The 22,912-nt window shown below is 31.1% G+C and overlaps 1 protein-coding gene across 2 annotated transcripts; it reads right to left on the reverse strand.

Annotated features, from left to right (window-relative positions):
• Positions 1–859: 859 nt before the first annotated feature.
• Positions 860–21,028, reverse strand: LOC148275733 (ATP-binding cassette sub-family C member 4-like). 2 transcript variants are annotated; one of them, XM_088235287.1, is made up of 24 exons: positions 20,823–21,028; positions 18,973–19,058; positions 18,597–18,741; positions 16,630–16,837; positions 15,879–16,101; positions 15,639–15,795; positions 15,328–15,530; positions 14,831–15,248; positions 14,604–14,746; positions 13,897–14,049; positions 13,005–13,198; positions 12,560–12,736; positions 11,126–11,316; positions 9,908–10,335; positions 9,412–9,638; positions 8,646–8,796; positions 7,825–8,055; positions 6,563–6,680; positions 4,642–4,881; positions 4,326–4,512; positions 2,872–3,044; positions 2,652–2,751; positions 1,095–1,235; positions 860–986 (listed from the first exon to the last, which is right to left on the reverse strand). In XM_088235287.1, exons 1-24 carry the CDS (start codon positions 20,897–20,899, stop codon positions 957–959), a joined length of 4,401 nt encoding a protein of 1,466 aa, XP_088091413.1. In that variant the 5' UTR covers positions 20,900–21,028; the 3' UTR covers positions 860–956. The 2 variants fall into 2 exon arrangements, with proteins under 2 accessions (XP_088091413.1, XP_088091414.1); XM_088235288.1 differs by lacking the exons at positions 860–986; positions 1,095–1,235; positions 2,652–2,751; ... (4 more) ...; positions 7,825–8,055; positions 8,646–8,796 and having other exon boundaries at positions 9,604–9,679.
• Positions 21,029–22,912: the final 1,884 nt, after the last annotated feature.

Here is a 22,912-nt window from a genome sequence, read left to right on the forward strand (position 1 = left end):
AGTTTAAAATAAAAAATGCATGTTGTACCTATACTTTTCGGTTACGTAACTGCCATCATGTAATTTTTCCATAGAGGTAGGCAGAGAGTATGGAATGCCACACGCATCCTTCTTGTCATACAATCTTTCTTATCTTATTTCATCCTCCTGTCGTACGAATATGCCATTCAATTATCCAGAAATTACATTACATACAGTTATTTCAAAGAGCGTTATTAGATTTTTTAATATCGAAATAGGACAGTTGGTTACAGCACTAATGTTGCATTCAGAAATAAAACAAAATGTTTATCTGATAAGATGTTATAATACTGAATAATGAGTGAATAAATAAATCATAAAATTCATTAAAATCATTTCAACTGACGTAATTCTACAGTTTATTTATAACAATGTTGACCCTCAAATTACCTATATTTAAGATAAATTAAACTACTTATGGACCTAATCATATATATGTGGTTAAATTTACTGTCTGAGCGGAATAAGAATACAGTTTTATGTACGTGAAACTGAACTAGAACCCTGGGCGAGGTGTTTCCGACTTGATGGCTACTCTCAGGAGATGGAGCATTGCTCAGTGGATTAGATATTATTATAATACGTAAACTTACATAGCGCCATTTTTGTGAAAATCACCTCAAGGGTATTGCGAGGAACAATCAACATTAGCTTTAACCTTTTTCTTCCTGTGTGAAAATATAATGTTGAGATTCAACTTACGAGTAAGAATATGCGTCCACATTTATGTACTTTATAAGAATTATTATTAATTTTTAGTTTGATCGTAAATTTTTAGTTTCACTACAATTCCTAAGTCACAACCCCGAGCCAATCACGTAAAATAAAAGACGTGATAAGTGAAAATCAATCATATTTATTAACAACAATTATAAAAAGATAATTAAAACTAGGTAATAAAATATTATTATTAAAACTTTTACATCAATAAATATTCACACTTTTTTCAGCAGCTCGTCATAACTCTGAAACAAGTGAATGTATTAAACTACTTAGTAAATATTATATTAATTAGAAACTTTAAAAAAAACATAACGGTAATTATTTTTTTTATTTATAGTGAAAATAAATACCTTCTTAGCAACATTCAAAAATGCTTCCATGCGGACGTTTCCATATTCTTGGGCCATCTTCTTGAAGATTCCACCATCTCGGCAAAGTAAAATATAGGGGTGATCATATTCCACCATTTTTCCTGTATCCATAACCAGCACCTTAAATGTATTTTGAACATAATTAATTCACAACAAAGTACTTATGGTTTACAATAATTTAAAAAAACCTTCAAGTTTGTTAGTGAATATTCTTGGTGGAAGTTCATTGTAATCTAATATATATAAAGGCAATGTTCGCATGTATGTCCTCTATAGACTAAATAGCTACTTGACCGATTTACGTGTTGTTTTTTTGGAAATGACGAGTTTTGGCGAGAGCATGTTTACAGGTCTTAAAATCTTTAATTTGTAAAGTAAAAAAAAGTTGGGAGCGCAAAATTTTTATTCATCGACCCACGGGGTTGAGTTGCATTCGGCGAGAATGCAAATACCCAAAAAATGGGAGGATGTTATTTTTTTGTGTTTAAAAAAAGTTTGTATTTAATACAACATACATACATTTGTTTTTGTGGATCCCAGTCGGATTCTTTCTTTAAATTCATTTTAATTTCTACACATTTATATCTTTTTATTGGATTTTTGGTAATAATGAAATAATATTAACCGACATTCAATACATTTTTAAAAAACGTATTCCTACATCAAGCCCTCCCGTATTAGCAAAAAGAGCAGAGTTTAACATTTATAAAAATAATTCTAAATTTGAAAACTTATTATAATGAGTTATGGAATTCCTACATAGGTACCTTCTATTTGAAAATGAAGAGTTACATGATCTTTTTTACGTTTATTGAAACGGTTTTCATACGCTTTCAAGACACAATCAAACAAGCTTACGTCAAAACCCGGCAGCCAGCCGGTTAAAGAACGACTAAATACGCGTTAGGCATGACTGATCGTTTGGGCATGAGTTAAGTGTCATAGTTTTAGAAGGTGTATTATGTATATTAATAGATCAATGGTTTTATTTAAGAGAACTGAACCTATTTATATGGTTACGTAAAGCATTATGAAGTTTTCTTCATACAAACGCATTCCCGTATTTTCTACCTGAATTACGGCATTTTAGCATTGATTTTTTACACACTATAGATATTAACCATATGCGTGTTCTTATTCTTTTTTTTATATGAATTGTTTATTATTGAAACTAGACTTTATCTGCTGTCTTCGGCACACGGTACACAAATACGATAACCATTTTTGAAAAACGCACAAAAGAACAAAAAGGAAAATTTCAATCTGACACATTATCTGAAAAAAATAACGAAATTGGTTTAGTTTTGAGGTGCCGGAAATCGGGACAGCGAAACGCCGATTTTGTCTATTTTAGTTAGGGACCGTACGACACGCAGTTGTCTTTTTCGCACAGACAGTGAAAGAGAAATAATGTTCAAATACCTGTATGTATAAAACATACATTATGGCAATTATTTAAAAATGCAGTTACAAATAAGCATGTTAATTAATTGCACAATTTGGACCATTAATCAATAATGACTAATATATTATTACCTTATCAGAATCCATCACAGTCTGCAATCTGTGGGCAATTGTAATAACAGTGCAGTCAGCAAATTGGGTTCTTATTGTTTGTTGAATTAGAGAATCTGTCCTAAATTTAAGAAAAAAAAATTAATAATCAATAAGTAAATGTAGTAATCTGCAGTATTTTACAAAATCAGTACAAAGTATTCGTATATACACAGAGCATAAAATACTAGTCAATACTAACTTTTGATCTACATTAGCGGTAGCTTCATCAAGAATAAGGATGTGATTGTTCCGAGTAATAGCTCGGGCCAGACAAAACAGTTGTCTCTGACCCACACTGAAATTGATTCCACCTTCCGACATTACAGCGCTTAATCCACCCGCTAGTTCCTTAATAACAATTTTAAGCTGAACCTAAAAATTTACAAAATTATGTGTAAAAACTCTTATTTAAATTTTAAAAAATCTAATGACTGACAAAGCTCTTTCAAAAGTGAAATGTTTTCAAATATCACATTGCTTGTATCAGTCATTAATCATATAACTAGTGGTCACTTAAAGAGGATTCGAGTAGGATAGGACGGATTGGAAACCAAAAAACGAAAGCCAGAGACAGAAGCCAATGGAGGGCACATCTGGGGTGGTATTCTGGATCTTCTCTACCCCTTAGAGAGTGATTAATTTGAATTTTTTTTTTATTATTTGCTTCATATACTGGCCACACTGATGATAACGCCAAATGGTGTATAAAACTGCTTCAAAAATGGAAAAAAAACTAATACGGTTTAATTAATTCAACCTAATTAAGTGTTTTGGGTGATGCCTAAGATCGCAATAATTTAAAAATAATAAATTGAAATTTTCATATTTATTTGCACGTTTTCGTATTTGTTTGACGTTTGATCATCGCTGTGGCCATTCTATGAAGCAAATAAAAAAATTAAAATGTTCAAATTAATCACTCCCTAGGGGGTACAGAAGATTCAGAATACCACCCCTGGAGGAGGCTAAATCCCAACCTGGGATATAGCGCTGCCATGGAGTAGAAGAAATAATCAAGTAGGAAACTTTTTGTCCAGAGATAATGCAGAACTATAAATAATACTATAGTGAAACATTAATGAAACGGTTTTCTTACTGACGAAATTTCAACAACCCCAAAAGTTTTGCTATATAGAAATGAGCGTGTATAAGTGAAAGATTTCACTTTCATGTTTATGCGAAGTTTATTACTAACTTAATTGACTATAAAAAAGGAAAAATACAATGAAATGGAGGCCAAAAATACATATTTACGTTAAATGTTAAAATTCACTAACAAACGTCAGCGTCGTGTCGAAACAACCGAAATCAGCGCCGAACAAAGAGAATCATAATTAAGTTTATCAGTTGTTTGTGACGTGTTGCGTTACTGCGTTAGCAGGCCTGGCACCTGGTGATGAAAGGTCAAGAATCGGGTTGTGGTCCCGTGGCTAGTGTCTCGGACTCACGGATCAAAGGTCCGTGGTTCGAATCCCACTCTACCCCAACTTGATATCCATTTTCTAATAGTGAGTTATTTACAACTCGTTGAAAATGGCCCTCAATATTAAATTTTCGCGTAAATTATAAGAACGCAAATATTTCTTTTTCCCTTTAAAAAAAAAAAAAGTGTTGCAAGTGCCCATAATACTAATACGACATTTATTTATTTACTTGTTCTAATGAGTTCCAAAGAATTTCATCGGTGTATTCATTGAATGGATCCAGATTATCTCGAACTGTTCCAGAGAACAAGACAGGTTCCTGAGGAATTATAGCAAGTTTACTTCGCAGCGCCAGGAGACCTAATGTATCAGTTCTGCATTCATCAATTTCTATAAAGCCTTGGATAAACTCCAACCTGGAAGGAAAATGCAATACCCGCATATTAATCTAGAAAAGATAAAAAATATTTAATAGCATTGTAAATTAGTTATCAGGAGAGACCTAGAAGTAATAATAACTTATAATAGATATAATTAATACAAACCGGAAAAGAGCATTGATAATTGAACTCTTTCCAGCTCCGGTGCGCCCCACTATACCAACTTTCTCGTGCTTACGTATCACAAAGGACAAGTCCCGGATGGCCGGAGGCTTAGTGGCCGAGTACCGTAGGGAAACATTGTGGAACTCTACCCTCCCATCACTAGGCCAGTTCACTGGGAGATGTTCATCCTCAGGTACTGTGGAGGGAGGTTCGTGTTCAATATCTGTGTAATCCAATATTCTGAAAATAATATCAAATATGTAGCCACATCAAGTCAATCAAGGAGTCAGTGATTTTTATACATATCCATTGTCCATGGAGCATTTTAATTGTGGAACATTACCCTACAAAGTACAAACTGTATCAATTATTGTTCAAAACATGGTTTTTATGATAAGTAAATCATAAAAATCATTATGGATATTTAGTTTTGTTAGGTTAGGTTAGGTAAAAGGTGTAATTTTTTTATTACAAATAAAACCCTTAATTTTATTAAGACAAGTAAAAACATTGATAAAACATATTCTTAGAGCAATTTTGAAATAAAACCTTAAAAAATGCAAAAAAAAATTAATTTACGTGAACGAATCAAATCACTCATAAATAATGACAATATACATGTAAACATATTTTTTCAATGCGAACAAAAATTTTTAACATTTTAAATTAAATAACTTTTGCATCCGGTTTTAGTTCCACCACAAGGTCAAATAATGGTTTTATATTTCAAAAATCTAATTGATAGTAATACAAATTACTTCTCCGATAAACGCTTTTAAAAAATATATAGGCCAGTCCATGAGTAACGTCAAAAACTTAAAATATAATCAATTTACTGTCAAGTTGTTTAAACTTTTCCCATTAAAATGCTCTCAATTTCTTCGTCTTTCAAATTTCGAGACATCGTAAATTATGTGGAATTGCGAAATGTTGAAATCATGAAAATATTTCGGGAACAGGGTGTACTTACTAAACGCGGCGCTTTGCTCAGTCGCACAAGAAACATTACGCGATTGATGTGTTTTCTTTCTCAAAAGTGATATACTTAATACTGTATTGGGCTCTCTCGGTTTTGTTTTCTTAGAGAGTGGTAAATTTGGGGATTTTCATTTTTTTAATACAACACTTTGCATCATACATCACTTGGCCACACTGATAATTAAAAGTCAAATGGTCTTATGGTCTATAAAACTGTTAAAAAAAACTAATACGGGTAGGTTTTTTCAACATAATTAAGTGTTTTAGGTAATGCTTAAGGTCGCAATAATATTCTTAATGAAAAACATGTTTGATTTCACATGCTCATATTTATTTGACGTTTACATCATTAGTGTGGCCAAATATGAAGAAAAATGTCAACACATGCAGAAAATTCAAATCCGTAAATTAATCCCTCTCTAGGGGGTAGAGAAGATTCAGAATACCACCCCAGATATGCTATATTCACATGCTCTTTATTTTAAAGTTTAATCGAACACTTGTAGTATTCCTGTCTCTTATGTTCATTTCAAAAAAAAATATTTAAAAAGGGAAAAATAATGATTAAAAAAGCCTGTACATTTATTAAAAAAATCATTTCCTCATTTCGGTTTAAAAAAGTCCATATAAAGATTACAGAAAATAGAAGTGGGTTATTAAAAAAATAAGACAGTTATTTTAATGTTTTTTACACAATATAGAGTCGTGTAGACTGTATTATACTTCTGTGATCGCCACATATGAGTTGATATTTTTTTTTAAAGTGATTTTTAAATATAGATGGATTTTTGAAACATATAGAATATATAATATTTTGTATCATAATTATAAATTTTGTTTTTACAAGTATTTATTATATAAAAAATAAACTTATATAGCGTTACTAGCAATGGTAAATATACTTTAGAAACCATCATATTTAACATGACTCATTGTGGAATACCTTTCTACGGAAATCATTTCATTCTCCATCTGCGCACTCATTCTTATTCCATATTGCAATATTGACATCAGGTTCATAGCTTGGCATATTACTAATCCTACACTGCCCCCGAGAATACCTACAAAAAAACCAGAAACATTTCAATGATTCATAAACTATTATATCCTTCTTTGATGACGATACAATATTGTTCGCCAACCCAATTATTAGTCTCCAGTAAAGTAAAGACGACCGTAATCTGATTTTTCAGTGGACCAAAGAATGTTCCTTAACTCTGAACCCCGAGAAATGCACCATCCCACACATTGACCCTGGAAATCCCAATTTAATATATACTATGAGTGGAAATCAAGTACAAATGGTGACTTGACAAAGGGATCTCGTGTTGTAATTACTTGTGGTCTTGAATGGGAATCACATATTATCGAAATTGTCAAACGCACCAATTCCCTTCTATTCCTTATAAGGAAAACATTCTCTCACATTACCCTGGACTTGTTCCTCAAAATTTATAAAACTTATGTTCGTTCACTCCTAGAGTATGCCTACCAAATCTAGAGTCCCTATTTTATGTAAAATAGAGTTGTTGGAGAAAGTCTAGAGAACAGCAACTAAATAATTTAGTAGTTTGGAAGAATACATAAATTTATAATGATTTATGATTACATTTTCTATTTTTAAAACACAGTGCATTAGACTTACATGTATCAGCTTAATGGCTGGTAGTTTATATAATGATAATAATAATAATAATGCAGAATACAATAAAAGATTTCAATCAATCTTAAAATATTCGTGACTGGAAATTGAATTTAATCCGTATAAATAATATAATGTTGACAGATTTTAGAATTACACAAATCTTTGCTCAAATTGAATCCTGGTTGACATTACCATGTAACAATTTTTGTTATTTAAGTACATTTTTTTTAGTAAACTTTGAGTATAATATTACCAAGAGTTATGTAATGTATTCAAAATATTATTTTACGTAATGTATTAAAAAATAAAATTGTCTAGCTTAGAAAATATAATTTTACTCAAAAGGTAAGATGTTATAATTGCAAGAATATAGTTTATGAGGTAAAAATATTAAGGTTATTTTTCTTTTTCAAAACTTTACCATACTATGAATTCAAATCCTCTTCCAATCAGTAAAATGAGGATATACCTACCAGACACAAACAACTATTCGGACATCTTTTACCTCATGGGTACTGCTATATTCAATTCAAAATAATTATTGTTCATTTTCAACTTACTGTTTGAGGAGAAAACAAAACTAAAGACGACAATTGCAATAAAAAAGATGCACACTGTATCCAGCCAAAATCCAAATGCTCTAGATGTGGCAATATTCATGAATTCCACAGACGTGTGAACATTTTGCAAACAATCAAACTCTTTTTCTAAGGACCTCTGATTCCCAAAAGCTCGAATAGTAGTTATCCCACGCAATGATGCACTCAAGTGGGATAATGTCGGACTCCGGGCTGCAAATAATGATAAGTACTTAATAAAATACTTCCAATTATAAATGACTTAATCCATTTATCTATGTATATTGTTGTGCTGAAAAAATGTGGGAATTGTTGATAAGTAAATGACAAACATCAATGTTATTCAAATTCTAATACTAATTATTTCTTCTTCTTCTTTCTTCAGAGGGTTGCTCCTCCTGTGAGGTGGATTCCCAGGTGTCCTTCCATCTTTTGGGAGGCCTTCCGCGAGGAGCAGTCCTGTGAGGCGAATTATGTAGTGCAATGTAAGGGGTCTGGTGGTGTCCATTCTTTAGACATGACCGTACCAAATAAATAAAACTAACTTGTGACTGTTCTTATTCACAAATGCTATAAAATTAATATATTTGTAACTTGATATTATATTTTTGGTAAAATTTTTTACTATGCTTGGTTTGTAACATTTGTGTCCCATAACAGGAAGAATGTATGACCAAGTGTACGGAGTATGTAATTTGATAGTATGCTAAAATAGATTATGCAAAGTTCCATTCTTTCTGCATTTTCCTTTTTTTTTGTTAAATAAAAGTTTGACTAAGAATTATTTTAGTCATATTACTTACTTGTTCCTACTAATCGATAGATACTCCTTGATGTTGATATATAGTATATTCGCAGAATTATGAATACTCCAATTGTTAATAAAATAGGTACAAGAAGCCAATAGTTAATTATAACTGATATGAGATAAGTCCCTAAAATCTGCATAGCAATCTAAAACAAATACAATGATATTATATTATTATTGTTAAGCATGTTGAAGTAATTTGTATAAAAACATTATTCGTTGCCTGAATTCAGAACTATTATAAATCAATTTTTTTTATAAAAATGAGTTTTTTTATGTATTTATGTCTGCCAACATATTATGTACGCATTTACACTTTGCAGAAGTTCAATAAGTGTACTAACAATGTTTTATGGATAATTCCATTTTTTTGCAGAAGTATTTTAAGTTAAAAATTTATTAAACTTTCAAGTATTTTACAGTAAATCGCTCTCCTATTTTTTTTTTGTAAAATGCAGTTAAAGTAGTTCTGCATCCAGCCAACATATTATGTATAAAAAATATTAAATGTGTTTGTAATACTTGAAATTGATATTTGATAATGACATATATATTTTTATATCAGTAATGAAAAAAACATTAAATTTTTGTATCATGTCCAGTGAAAATTCTTTTCATCCTGCTTGCATGAAATGTTTTAACAGATTTACCAGAGTAAGAATATTTTTTATTTACGAAAACAAGGTAAAGATATTAAAAATTGCAGCGTAAATGATAATTATTCCAAATAAAATAAATATAATGAACAATAAACAACTAACTTGAAGAACATCTATTATGTTTGCAGGTAACACTTCATCTACAGAATGCAAATCTTTGGAAAATCTGTTGAGTATACGACCGGAAGGATTTTTATTAAAAAACTGCATTGTTCCATGGCAGATGGAATCAAACATATCGCTGTGGAGAGTTACAGACGCCCTCATAGCAGACCAAAAGAACATAGAAGATCGGGACAAAGTTACTATTATTAAAAGTATTATCATAACTGAAAAAAAAACACACATCAAAATTAAATTGAACACGAAGCTATTTTGTAAAATATGTCATATGTTCAAGGAATCAATAAAAAACAAAATAGATAATTTAATTTGGTCAATAGATAAAATGATACTAAAAATAAACAAACTGGGGAAACTGACAGGCAAATAGATCGAGCAATCTTATGTAACTGCCCCAAGTCAAATTAAAAATAATTATATAGGTATTCTTAAATATTTTTAAAAAATACAACAGAAAAAATGTGTTTGAACTTACTAGTATATATAATGATATAATATGAGCGTGGAACACTCTGCAAACAGTCTTCTGTAGTGGTATTCTTATTTAAATATCTCAGAGAGCTATTTTGCAGTCCATTACCAAATAAATTGGTAGTTTCTAACAAAATATCCTTTATCAATTCAGTTGTATTTGATACGTCAGCTAAAGATGTGAGATTTTCAAATCCACCATCAAATACATTATCAAATGATGTTGGCATAATTCTCTCTACAAAACTTGTAGTTAAAGTTTTGGTTATTTTCTCAATACTTGTAGGCGTAGAAGATACATTGTAATCGGTTAAATATTCCGAAGTGTATGGCATTATACTAGTAATGTTAACAATACTGATTGAATTTACCAAACTTATATCCTCTATCATATTTTGATTGTGCCTGTTACTTATTTCTTCCGAGTTGACCCTAAAATTAAAATAAATATAAAAAAAACAGCACAGTTATTAACACATGAAATAATGCTGTTCGTATTTGGTGCAGATATCTAGAAAATAATGCATATGGCATAGAATTACAATATTCCAGATAGCGCGTAGAACCAAGTTTGCATACATCGTACTGTGTCCAAAATTCTATCATATGCCCCCTCTATCCGTCATCCTACTTGCGCGCATGTGTGAAGTGGCCCCGTAATGTTGTCAGACCATGAGCAATATATTATCATAACACAAATAAAAGTTAATTTTGTGTTATGTTATGTTTTACCACAAAAATATTTTACTGACTGGGCCGTTGAAAAAACAGGTACTTTTATTAGGTAAACGTAAAAAAATAAATTAAATAATAATTTAGTAACTAAGTAAATTAATACCGTTTAATATTATACTAAGGCTTATTAATAGAAAGTTGGGTAAAACATTAAACTACTCTGGCAATACCAACAAAATGTCCGCCTTGTTTTGTTTAGCAAACTGACAGACCGTAAAATAATTGAATTCTTCAATAATATTATTTGTGAATTCACTACTTACACATGAAATATGATCCCGCCGTTTTCCCTTTTAATTCCAGCAGTATTTTGATACAAACGACACAAAACGGCATAATTGAATTCAAATTGGCATGCAGTGTCCACATTTGCTTTTTAGAGAAGAAATCACAGAAAACCCATTCAAGCCTGGGACATTGACAGATATCAAAAGTATGTATCAACAAACAATAATGAATATAAATTAACCGGCATAATGTGACATACCAATGACTAGTCCAGTAGTCTGCAGAGGATGCTAAAGCTTGTGCAGACATAGCAGCCAACAAAACTAATGACACTAAGAACATAGATTTTGTTGCTGTTAAATATCCACAATACACATAGCCACCCACTGAACCTGAAGTCTGAAACTCGTCATCTTGTTTATCTTCAACATGATCGTCATCAGAGTCATCCTTGATTAAAAAAATAATAAGAGTAATAATCCAACAACACTTCATACCCAAATATTTTATATATAATAATAATTATAATGGTTTATTAACAATAAAATACAATTTCTTTGTCTACTACATACATTATTAAGTAATAGATTTCTCTGGATTATGTCTAGTCTGCCTTACTAGGTACAACCTGTTTTAAGGCAGTCATTTTTATGCAAAATAAACTAATTGAAAATGTTAATTCAACATGTATATTTTTTTGTTCTTTTTGTTCGTCATTTGAAGATGGCTCCTGCAATGGTAGCCGAAACATCGGAACAAAATCAACTTACAAGATACATATTGATAACAGTGACTGAAAATCTACTCACCTATTCAATGATGATTTATCTTAGCTTACAAAACAGTGAAAAAGTTCAATTGTCACCATCTATTATTATTGGTAAATGCTTGTCAATGTTAATTAAAATGTAATTTATTTAATTATGTTCACTCCAGTCTTGAGTCAATCATTAAGCGAATACATAATAAATTTAATTGAATGTTGTGGCCATACACTTGATGTAAACTGTGCGGATGATTCTGATATTAGTTGACAATATCGAGCTTTTTGATACAGGAGCCGATAAAATTCTATCTAGCGCGAAGATTCTATCAATGTTCAAAAACAGATTGGTTCAGGTTCTATGCATGCAACAATACACCAGTGACCTGTGGTGTAAATATAACCAACGATGTGTTGGGGATATGAGAGTGTGCTACAACAATGGTTACAGAGCCTTTCTGCACAAGCTTTTCTGACATTGCATGTTGTATGTTGAATGTTTGCTCCTATTTGACTTCCTCACTGGAGGGATGGCCTGCTGCGACACCAAATAGCAGATCTGAGAGAAAGACTGGGGGAAAGCCCAAATATTTCAATCGGCCAATTGGTGGAACACTGCTGGGAATCGAGGTTGTGGCAGTATTGGACCAGGACTCTTAAGTGACATACTTTTATATTTAAATTATTATTCTTTACTTTTTAGTTTTATTATCTTTAAATCCGTTTAGGGAGGCTTATTTTCTGTTAATCGTAAATAACTCTGTTTAAAAAAGGGAAGCACGCAAACTGTGGAGTGGGGAGAAAGCTTTGGATCTGTAATCTATGAGTCCAAAGAACCACAACCCATCTCTTACAATAAAAATAAATAGTTTACAATAAAAATAAATAATTTGAAAAAAACGAGATGCTTACGGATCTCATTTCACTTACAGAGTTCACACTACTTAACCTATCTCGGTTTTGATACTTCTTTTCAATTTCTTCAATTTCATCATGTTGGTTATGAACATGATGTGAAGAAAGCAATTTCTGAAAGTCAGGGTTCGATTTTTCCAACTCAGCGTAGGTTCCTTCCGCCACCATAAAGCCATTATTTAAAATAATAATCTGAAAATAATTGAAAATGAAATTGTAAAAATACTTTAATAAGATAAGATAATAGAAATGTTTGAGATATTTGGCCCCTCTGTGGTAAAAAGTGGAAAAATAGAAAAACTGATTTCAGTATGTTTTTCGATTATGAGAAATTTATTTCAAAATACAATTAGGAAATCAGCAGAAATAAGATAATTTACATGACAATTTGTACAAAATGAAATACACGGAACAAATGATACTCTAAAGCACAAATGGATAAAATTTAAATTATGTTTACTTTATCAACTTCTTTTAGATACTGCAACTGATGGGTGACAAGAAGGCGAGTTTTTCCATTTAGATAATCCAGCATACAATCATCAAATAATTGGCGCCCAACATGAGCATCCACAGCCGACAGCGGATCATCTAACAAATATATATCAGCACGGCGATACACAGCTCTAGCTAAATTCACTCTAGCTCGTTGTCCTAAAGAATAATTTTTCATATAACAACAGATAAACTAAAATGAAGCTAAAATCAAAACAGATTTTTTTTTTGGGAAAAACAAGTTATAAAAGAATATAAAACATAAAAAATAGAACATACATCGCATAGTTAAAGTTTTTCATAAATAAAATCAGAGAACATGTTACACAGTAAAGAGAAAAAATAATGTAATATATAAGACAAGAGAAAAAAAGAGCAAACAGTAATGAGGAGAGGAGGAGAGGAGGTACTACGTTTGGTAAGGAAAGTAAACTATGAAAGAATGAAGAGTCTTCTTACGAGTCAAAATAAGGATATGATTTACGATCCAGAAGCTTAAAGAATCTATTATGTATCCTATCTAGTTGTGATAAATAAATTGTACTCGTATATCGAGGATTCCAAACAACAGAAGCAAACTCAAGATGGCTGGGAATGTATGCATTATATAAAATTTTGAGTGATGCAGTTGTTTTGAATGGTTGAGTGGTGCGTATAATAAAGCCCAGATTTCTGTAAGCCTTATTTATGGACGCCTGAATATGGGAATCAAATAAGAGTTTTTCATCCATAATCACACTTAAATCTCTCAGCTCGTTTTTCCGGATAAGAGAATTACCGTTTCATGGTTGAAAATAATTTTATTTTTGTTTCTAGTGAACAAAATTACATTCTTACAAAAAATCCAAGTCACAAACCTCCACTTAGGTTGCATCCATCTTCACCTACAAATGTTTTTTCTCCATATGGTAAAGAATTGAAATCTCGATCCAATGCACATTTTTGAACAACTTTGTTGAATCTGACTTTTTCCATTTTAGATCCAAACAGAATATTTTCTTTGATAGTAGCTGAAAACATTATGTTGAAGTATTTTACTGCCCTCATAAGGAAGAAGGCAGCTTTTTGACAAAAATCACAAAATGAGTTAAATATGAAGTAATGTTTTACAACAAATTTCAAGCCATTCGAAAAAAAAATTCAGTTAGGAAAACTATAATATTGTGTTTTTAAAAGTTTTTAGTTAAAAACAATATATCTATAAAATATATATATATATATATATATATCTAAAATCAAAATATATATCTATAAGTAAAAACACAGTGTAGATATGGCTCACACTGGTTTTATACTTAGAAACAATTGACATACTGTGTTTTCACTTAAAATTACTTGCAGTTTTTAATATTTTTTATAAAGTTGATAAACACCAAAAAGTGTCATATCTCAAAATATTACTTTGGCAAATAACTGCCTTTTTGCTGATGGCGGCAGTATAATGTTCTTCTCATTTTAGCAGTCTGATTGCTTAGCTGGAAGACAATATGCATAACAATATAAAATTATCTAATTAGTAACAAAACATTTTGATGCATCATTCTGGAAAGAATAGAGAACTTACCATTAAAAAGCCACGGGTCTTGTGACGCATAAGAGATTTCACCATAAACTTCTAAAGCGCCTCTGTGTAAAGGAAGCTCTTTTAAAATAGTATTAAGTAATGAACTCTTGCCGCCCCCTACAGGACCCACAATTGCTACAAAACTAAAATCAAATAAATCATCATAAAATGTTAATCTTATATTTTTTTAATAATTACAAAAATTTCAATCAAAAACAATTGATCACCTTCCTGTTTTGATATTCAGTGTAATATTGCTAAGGTTATATTCTGAATTTGTTGGAATCCATTTGACAAATGCTTGTTCTATAGTTATAGCATTTTCTAAGACAATATCCAAATAATTTGTCGATTTATTCCATTCCTCTTTAACAAGCCCATTGATATCCCCTGCGTTCAAAGCTGAATCTGATGGATTATTAAATTTAAGGATAATTTCTTTTACATTATCGCCAGTGTAAAATGGAATCATAGTTTCATTTCCTTCAGGTTCGTTAATAAATAATTTACTGAGTTCAGATTTCTTAGTGTATGTGTCTCTCGGTCTACCAATAGATGCAGTAATTGGTTTCACAGTATCCTCATATAATAAGAATCTATTAATACGTTTTGCTGATACAAAAAAGTCGGCAAAATACGAAATAGCTAAAATAAATCAAAATAAATTACTACTCCAAGTATTTTATTTTATTTTACACAAATACCTTAATAAGTTTAACATTACCTCTTGGAAAAAATACAGTCATGCTCTGGCTTAGTAACGAATAGAAACTTGTAACAACAAACATTTTCTGGGCAGTAATTTGATTTCCCAAAGCAACATAGCACATGATGCTGCAAAATAAGGAAAATCTCGGATGGAATAATGAAAAAGACACTATTATTCCTCTGATGTAAGATGTGCCTGCTATCCATTTCATTTCTTTCCTGAAATTAATAAAAAACTTTTTTTATTTTTATTTATTTTAATCCATTGCGCATCACAATTGTTAAATAAATATCAAATAATAATATGTATAAATATAAACGTCTTACTTTCTCACAATTTGTATTAGTTTATGAAAAGATTTTTCCCAAGCGTACATTTTAATTACTTTTATCCCATTGAGAATTTCACTCATCCTCTGCATTCTTTCATCTGTCATGTTAGCTGATTTAGAACGGAATGAAGAAATTTTCGTTCCAAGCCACACTAGAAATAATATTTTTCAAATGTAATTAAGTTAAAACTCTATATAAAAATACTTTAAGAAAAGAGACAAGAATAATATTTACATTGTAAGGGCACAACACTCAGTAAGACAAATACTCCGACAACTGAAGCAACACCAATCTCTCGCCAAATAAGGATGGTCACTATCAGTGTTTGCATTGGGCCGACAAATAAATAATTTGACATAGAAGTCACTGTCTGCAATCTGTTCACATCATTGGATAACAAGTTCACTACTTGTCCAACAGTAGTTTGTCCTGATGAAGTTTTAGATAGTTTCAACGACTGAAAATAAAAACTCATATGAAAATGTCTTTTACTGCAATCGGTTTGAAGTACAATAGAAAGAAATTGATTTAAAGTCAATTAAAAAAATAAATGACTAAAACAGAAAATCTGTATACATATTTATATCTTTATTTATGTACATAATATACATATGCTATCCTATAGGCAAAATTATTTATTGACATTCTAAGATTTTCACTTGGTTAAAACCACTTTAATATGTTTTTTTTTTTAAATAGGTAAGATAAATTATCATATAATTTTATGATTTTCTCTAAGTATTATTATATAAACATGTGTTGGCGGCCTCCGTAGTGTAGTGGTCAAGACGCTTGACTCACGCACGGAAGGTTCCGTGTTCGATTCCCGGTGAGAACACAAAAATTAAAATGGGATTTTTCTCAAGCCTGGGTGTTCTGTGATGTAATTCACCACTGTAATTGGGCCTCCTGGCTTGTTGTGGTGCAAAATAAAAATAAAATAAAATAAAATAAAATGTGTGAAAGCACTAAATTGAGAAATTACCTTTCTGTATATTAAAGAGCAGCATCCAACTTTTATTTTTAGTCCCAAATGCATGAGAGCCATGGCTACACTTTGAGCGATTACAACATTGATCCACGCAGTCATGACAAGACCAAATGCAAATAAATTCATCTGGGCTTTTGTGGTACGGATATGTGATTCAGAGAAGTAGGAAATGAATTTCCCTAATAAAATTGGTTGACATATTCTGAGAACACATAATCAAAGTATACATATGTATGTTAAATATATATTTTTTAATTAATATGCTGATTCTTTCAACATCATTCCCTTTCTGCACCTAATGGTACATAGGGTATTGTGTTAGTAAACCAATTGCAGCATATCTTGATTTAAAAAAAATGGTGACATGAAGGTAAGTTGATTAGTCTTATGCTTCAGGTACCAGTCCAGGAACTATGAAATATTCTAGTGTAAAAACACCCATTTAAATCAATATTTCATATCAACCATGTTGGGAATCGAACCCAGGACCTCTATCATGGTAAGCAAACACGCTGACCATAAACCACGAGGCCAACATTTATACATTCTGTAATTTGTTTATAATTTATAATAATTTGAAGATACATAATAAGTTGATATTTATTGTTTTTAATGAACCAAAATGTATTTACAAGTAATTCAAATATATCCAGTCAAGGAAGGAATCATATGTTAGAAATGCCACATTGTAAAACGAGGCTAGCACAGAGATATGCATATTTAATAGCCCCAAAAATATTTCATTCTTTTTTTACTGATAATATTTCATAGATCCCAAACTTTCAAAATATTCCTTCTTTTAAAAAAACACGCACTATTCTGGATTCAAACTAAAGATATTAACTCTTTTTTTTCTATGATATGTTTTGTTTTCTCTAGGTCGCAGAGTTTTTAGGAGGAGATGGATATTCCTCGATCGATCTAGTGGAATTGACTTCATTAGGATGAAGTCCATGAGGATTATTTTTTGATGATTAGCATTTTGAATAATTAAGTATAATTCAAAATAATGTAACTTTTTTGTCTTAGCTTAATATATAATTCCCATATGTGAGCAGTCTCGAACCTACCATTGGTTCAGTTGGCACAAAGAACCGGACACTTGCTTACAAGGGGGGGAGAATAATATTCTCATATTAATTTACAAATGTTCTCGTCCCTTTTCAGAAAATGACGGGGCGCTAAATCCCATTAGATCTGGCGCTGTATATAAGTATTTTTAGTTTACACTGTGAAAAAAAAAGCAATCTCTGGTGTTTGGAGAGCGACTTTATTTAATAAATATTTAAAATAAATGTAAACATATTTTCGATTCCGTTTATTTATTATCTAGTGAGACATGGTGCCTTACCGAAATAGATAAAAAAAGACCAGAGGCCTTTGAGATGTGGTGCTACAGAAGAATATTAGGAATTTCCTGGAGAGACCACATCACTAATGGTGAGGTTCTCAGCAGAATTGAAGAAGGGAGGCACCTAATCAAAACCATCTAAGAGGCGAGCCCACTAGATCGGCCACATTATACGCTATGAGGGTCTCTTGCATGACATAATAGAGGGAATGGCTGAGGGGACAAATTACAGAAAGCGTCCCCGACGGGAGTATTTGAAGCATTGCGAGGATTTGAACTGCGCCTCACATGACGAGCTGAAGAGAGCTGCAGAGAATAGAGACCAGTGGAGGACTTTGCTGCAAACCAATCCCCAGGATTGAGACGGCGAAGAAAGATTATCTAGTGGAATTTTTATATGGCATTTGTGTATTACAAAAAAAACTGATTTACATATTTTATTTCCTTGTTTTATATGGGGAAGTTATTGAAATTTAGTATGCCTAAATACACGTAATTTTGCTAGAACTCTTTAGTATTGAAAATGAATTGTTAGGTATATGAGTGTGAAAATATTTTCAATAAAAAAAATGAATGCATGATATTTAATAATTTAAGTTTATCTTAATACCTGATTCCACAATCTAATATTAATGTGAGTAGGGCATACAATAAAATCTGCCACTTGTAATGAAGAAATATGACTTTTGGTAAACTGGGGGTTCCAGCTTTTAACTGTTCATTCCATAGTTGAGAAAATGCATCACCTAATCGCCCTAAAATATATTTTTTTGTTAAAATAAAAGCGGTTTGAAATAAAATCAGAAGTTCCACAGGGGTTTTATTTAGACCCCTTGCAATCTCTATTTTAATTTTATGAAAATAATATATTTAAAGATTTTTTCCACCCTAATTATTAATTCTTTCAAAAAAACTTTTGATTAGAAAAGTTGTTGAATTATTTTCAGTTATGTATTTTTCAATAGACAAAAAAATGTATAATTAACCTGATGAATGTTCATCGAGAGCATCATATATATCAGAAGAATTCAAATCTCTATTAAATCCAGTTTTAAAGAGTGGTATAGTCCATCTGAAATTAAATTAAAGCTTTTTTATGAAATTTAACAATAACTGTTTTTATTAAAGTTGTTGCTTGGGAAGGACACTTATGATAATAATTTCATTATTTTGATTACTTGTTCCATGGAAAAGAAAAAAACTTCACCTTGCCCAAAAAAACTTATTTTTTTAGTTTTATAATTACAAGCTGAAAACAAATATTAATGTATTTTATTGAGTGTTAATTACTAATTTAATATTTTAAGATCCGTGTTTGTGAGTCGGAAATGTTTCAGACTGCTTTTCAGAGTGCAACTTCACAATCAATTGTTCTGATGCGAGTTTATTCAGCCATAAACGATTATTTTTAATATGTGAGTTTTATCTCCAATTCTGGCTAATTTAGCTGCTCTTCACAAAATATGAAAAAAATATGTTTACATTATTGTGGCATTTGAAATTTTTTCACTAAAAATTTCAAAATTATTTCATCTTCCTTTGGTAAACAAGATACCTGAATACTATATAATTGATTTATATATCTAAATTAAGCCGCTAAGAATAAAATAACCATATCTCTAATAATTATGGCAACCTTTTTATCTTTTGGTGGTTAACGCATTGAATAACCATAAGAATCTGAATCATAAAGGTACATTGGGATTTAGACAATACTACAATTTTCAGTTTCATATAGAACGTACTCTAAGCACCTGTGGCAAAGTTTAATAAAATAAATTCTGACAAACATATATGCGAGGGGGTACCCAAAAGAAACCGGACTAATACTGTGGTAGGTAAAGTTTTTATAAAACCGGATTTTGCTGGTAGGATCGTGTAAAAATTCACACAGCAGTTGGCATGTGGATTGAGAAAAGGTGGCAGTAAACTTTTCTCAGTCAGCATGCCAAGTGTTAACACTGGAGAAGGTCCAGTTTGGCTGGTGTGAATTTTTTTTACTGTTGTTTTGTATGCTTGTCATTTTTTCGATGGATAATCAAGAGCGCGGCCGGGAGGTTTTGCATCCTGCTCAGGAAAACTGGCACAGAAACTCTTGAAATGTTAACAACCTTCGAAAAACACGATGTTTTGGGTAAAATTCAAGTGTTTAAATGATTTTCCCATTTTAAAATAAAGTAACAATTAAAGATCAACCCCACCCTGGACCTCCTTCAATGACCCGAACTGATGAAAATGTTGCTAAAATTGGCCAAATCATTGGAAGACTGACGACTGACCATCAAATAAGTTGTGGAGCTATCTGGGGAGATTTGAAGCCCAGTGCAGTGATTTTTAAATGAAGATTTAGGGATGAGAAAGGTGGGTGCCAAATTAGCTCTCACACAGCCCCCTGTGCGGACCAATTTTTGACCAAAAAAGGAATGACCGCTGTGCCCCACTCCCCCAATTCCCTCGATCTAGTCATTTGCGACTTATTTTTATTGTCTTTAATGAAAAGAGACACGAAAGGATAGTGTTTTGCCGACGTTGCTGAGGTGAAGAAAAAAACGATGGAGGCGCGGTCAAGCATCACGGAAGACAAATTAAAATAATGTTTGCAATGATGGAATAGAAGCTTGGGCAAATACATTAGCCCAATGGAGAGTACTTTAAAGGTTATTAAAGGTTTTTTATAAAATAATAAAATAAATAAATATTTCAAATATTAGTCCAGTTTCTTTAAGGTCCCTCGTATGTTATAAATAAAAATAATATAATTTCAGTAGTTGCATTTTTACATTTTTAGAAATATCAATATTACATTCCAAAAAACTCAATCATTCAACACACTTACGCGTAAGTAATTTTCGAAAAAATATTCGCACCGGCATGTGGATTTTTTATATCGGTTTTCTTTTTACCTAAATTCATTTTTTAAAATTAAAACAAAAATAAAAACTTTATGGATATTTTGTAACACAGTCTACATTAATCTTTTTTTAATAACGCGAAACATAAATTCGTGTAACTATCACATATTTTTCATTCAGACTACGGCTGTGCAACTAAATTGAAGATACAAGTTACATAAAGAAAATCATACAAAATACAAATTAAGTATTATCTTATCTAATAATTTTATCAATACCTTGAATTCTATTAAAACGTGCGTAGGTATACAAAACTAATCGATACCTTAGTTCTATAGGGAAACAACTAAAAATACCTAATTTTGAGTAAACTGCATTTGAAAATATATCACAAATACCTCGCTCCAATGTAAAGGTATTTTAAAGCCATAACCCAACATGTAGGTAATTAATCAACCTATGACTTTGATATGAAATCAAATAAAAAGTAATCGCTCTCCTACTTATTTCGACCCAAACTTGTTAATTCCATTGAGAATCTTATTTCTATACAGAAACAATTCATTGCTTTTCAATAGAATTATATTGTTAGGTCTTTTCCTCTAACTAGTCGCATCTATGGAAACTGATTTTTGGAGCAATCTACAGAATTCATTTGAAATTCTACCAATTTTTAAACATCTCCTCATAGAATACGATATAAAAATAGTTTTATTTATGTAATTTTGAACAGTAGAGATTGGCAACGCTACCTTTCCCCCAGGTTTATGGCCTTTGATGGAGATAGTGAAACATTGTTCGCTTTCGGCACCTAATAGCGTATAAGGCACTGCATTGGTACATCAATTGTAGTGTATCCTTTTAATTTTTTGTTATAATACATGAATGTAAGATCATCAGTCTTACGCTTCAGGTGCCAGTCCAAGGACTATAAAATATTCTAGTGTAAAAATACCTTTATAAATAATTTAATATCAACCGTGTCGGGGATTGACCCCGAGACCTCTTGCATGGTAAGGTAAAGGCGCTGACCACTAAATCACGGGGAAACATTTTTTTAAAAAAGTATTTAACCAATTGCAACACAAAGCCGGCGAATCGTCGGCCAAGGTCAATTTGTCACTGACTCACAAAGCCGGCGATTCACCGGTTTGTGTTTGAAGTGATTTGTTTTACATTAAAACTGAATAACAATAGCTTTATTCATAAAAATGACGTAAATAAGTATATTTCGGTTACTGATTTCATAATAAAATGTAATAATCACAATTTATTTCACATTATTTATTAAAAAATATTAATTTAGTCTTAATGTTATTGTAATAAAAAATGTGTCAAAATTAAATAGTGTGTTGTATGAACAAATTATGTCATCTTTATTAGTGGTGCAATGGGTTAACCTAGGAAAAAGTTGCGTCAATGCTTCTGATGTAGATGCAGAAGCTAAGAAACCTTTATGTGTACTCTTATGCAGATTAAAGAATTAAAAATATATAACCCCAGAATAGGGAAGTTATATTTGAGAATTTTTGAAGCATTGGTGATATTATTTGAAGCTGTGAGTTTGTTTTGAAGGAAATCTCTCAAACAAAACCAAAACTTTTCCCACCCTAAGGAAAATAGTAATTGTTCGTTGAATGGAACGTAGCATTTTTTTTATGACTGTATGTTATCTAATGATAAATAATTTTTTAAAAACCTTTAAAATTGCAAAAATGAATTAATTAAAAGCTTGTAAAGTTTTCTACCTCAACATGATGTCAGTTATAAATTTATTTTTTGACAACCTCAAATAAGGTCTCTTCAGAAGGTATTCTAGAAGTTAAGAAAGAAAAACACATTTTAAAGAATCAGATTTCTTAACAGACAAACAGGATGTTCAAAAATATATTGATTCGTTTATGCTCTATGAACTACTTATCCAATAAATCCTGAAGTTTGATTTGTTTCTACGGAATTCCTAAAGGTTTAGTGTAGAGCAAGAGATTAAAGTGTCCAATAGAGAAACATGTAAAATGTTTCCCTATTAAACTAACAATGTGCTTATTTAATGCTTATTTCATATGGAACCATC

Source organism: Micrasema longulum, unplaced genomic scaffold (assembly GCF_059751315.1).
Source record: "Micrasema longulum isolate JH-2025_06_02 unplaced genomic scaffold, ASM5975131v1 h1tg001354l, whole genome shotgun sequence".
In the NCBI taxonomy this organism is placed as follows: Eukaryota; Metazoa; Arthropoda; class Insecta; order Trichoptera; family Brachycentridae; genus Micrasema; species Micrasema longulum.

What these genes read in the sequence shown, in the direction of transcription:
- LOC148275733 (XM_088235287.1), bottom strand. Translation starts at nt 20,899, where the DNA reads ATGAATTTAGGTAAAAAGAAAACCGATATAAAAAATCCACATGCCGGT. An exon ending in ATATTAGATTGTGGAATCAG is followed by an intron (nt 16,838 to 18,596) that starts GTATTAAGATAA and finishes ATGTGTTCTCAG; the next exon opens with AATATGTCAACCAATTTTAT. An exon ending in ACATAATAGATGTTCTTCAA is followed by an intron (nt 8,797 to 9,411) that starts GTTAGTTGTTTA and finishes TATTTGTTTTAG; the next exon opens with ATTGCTATGCAGATTTTAGG.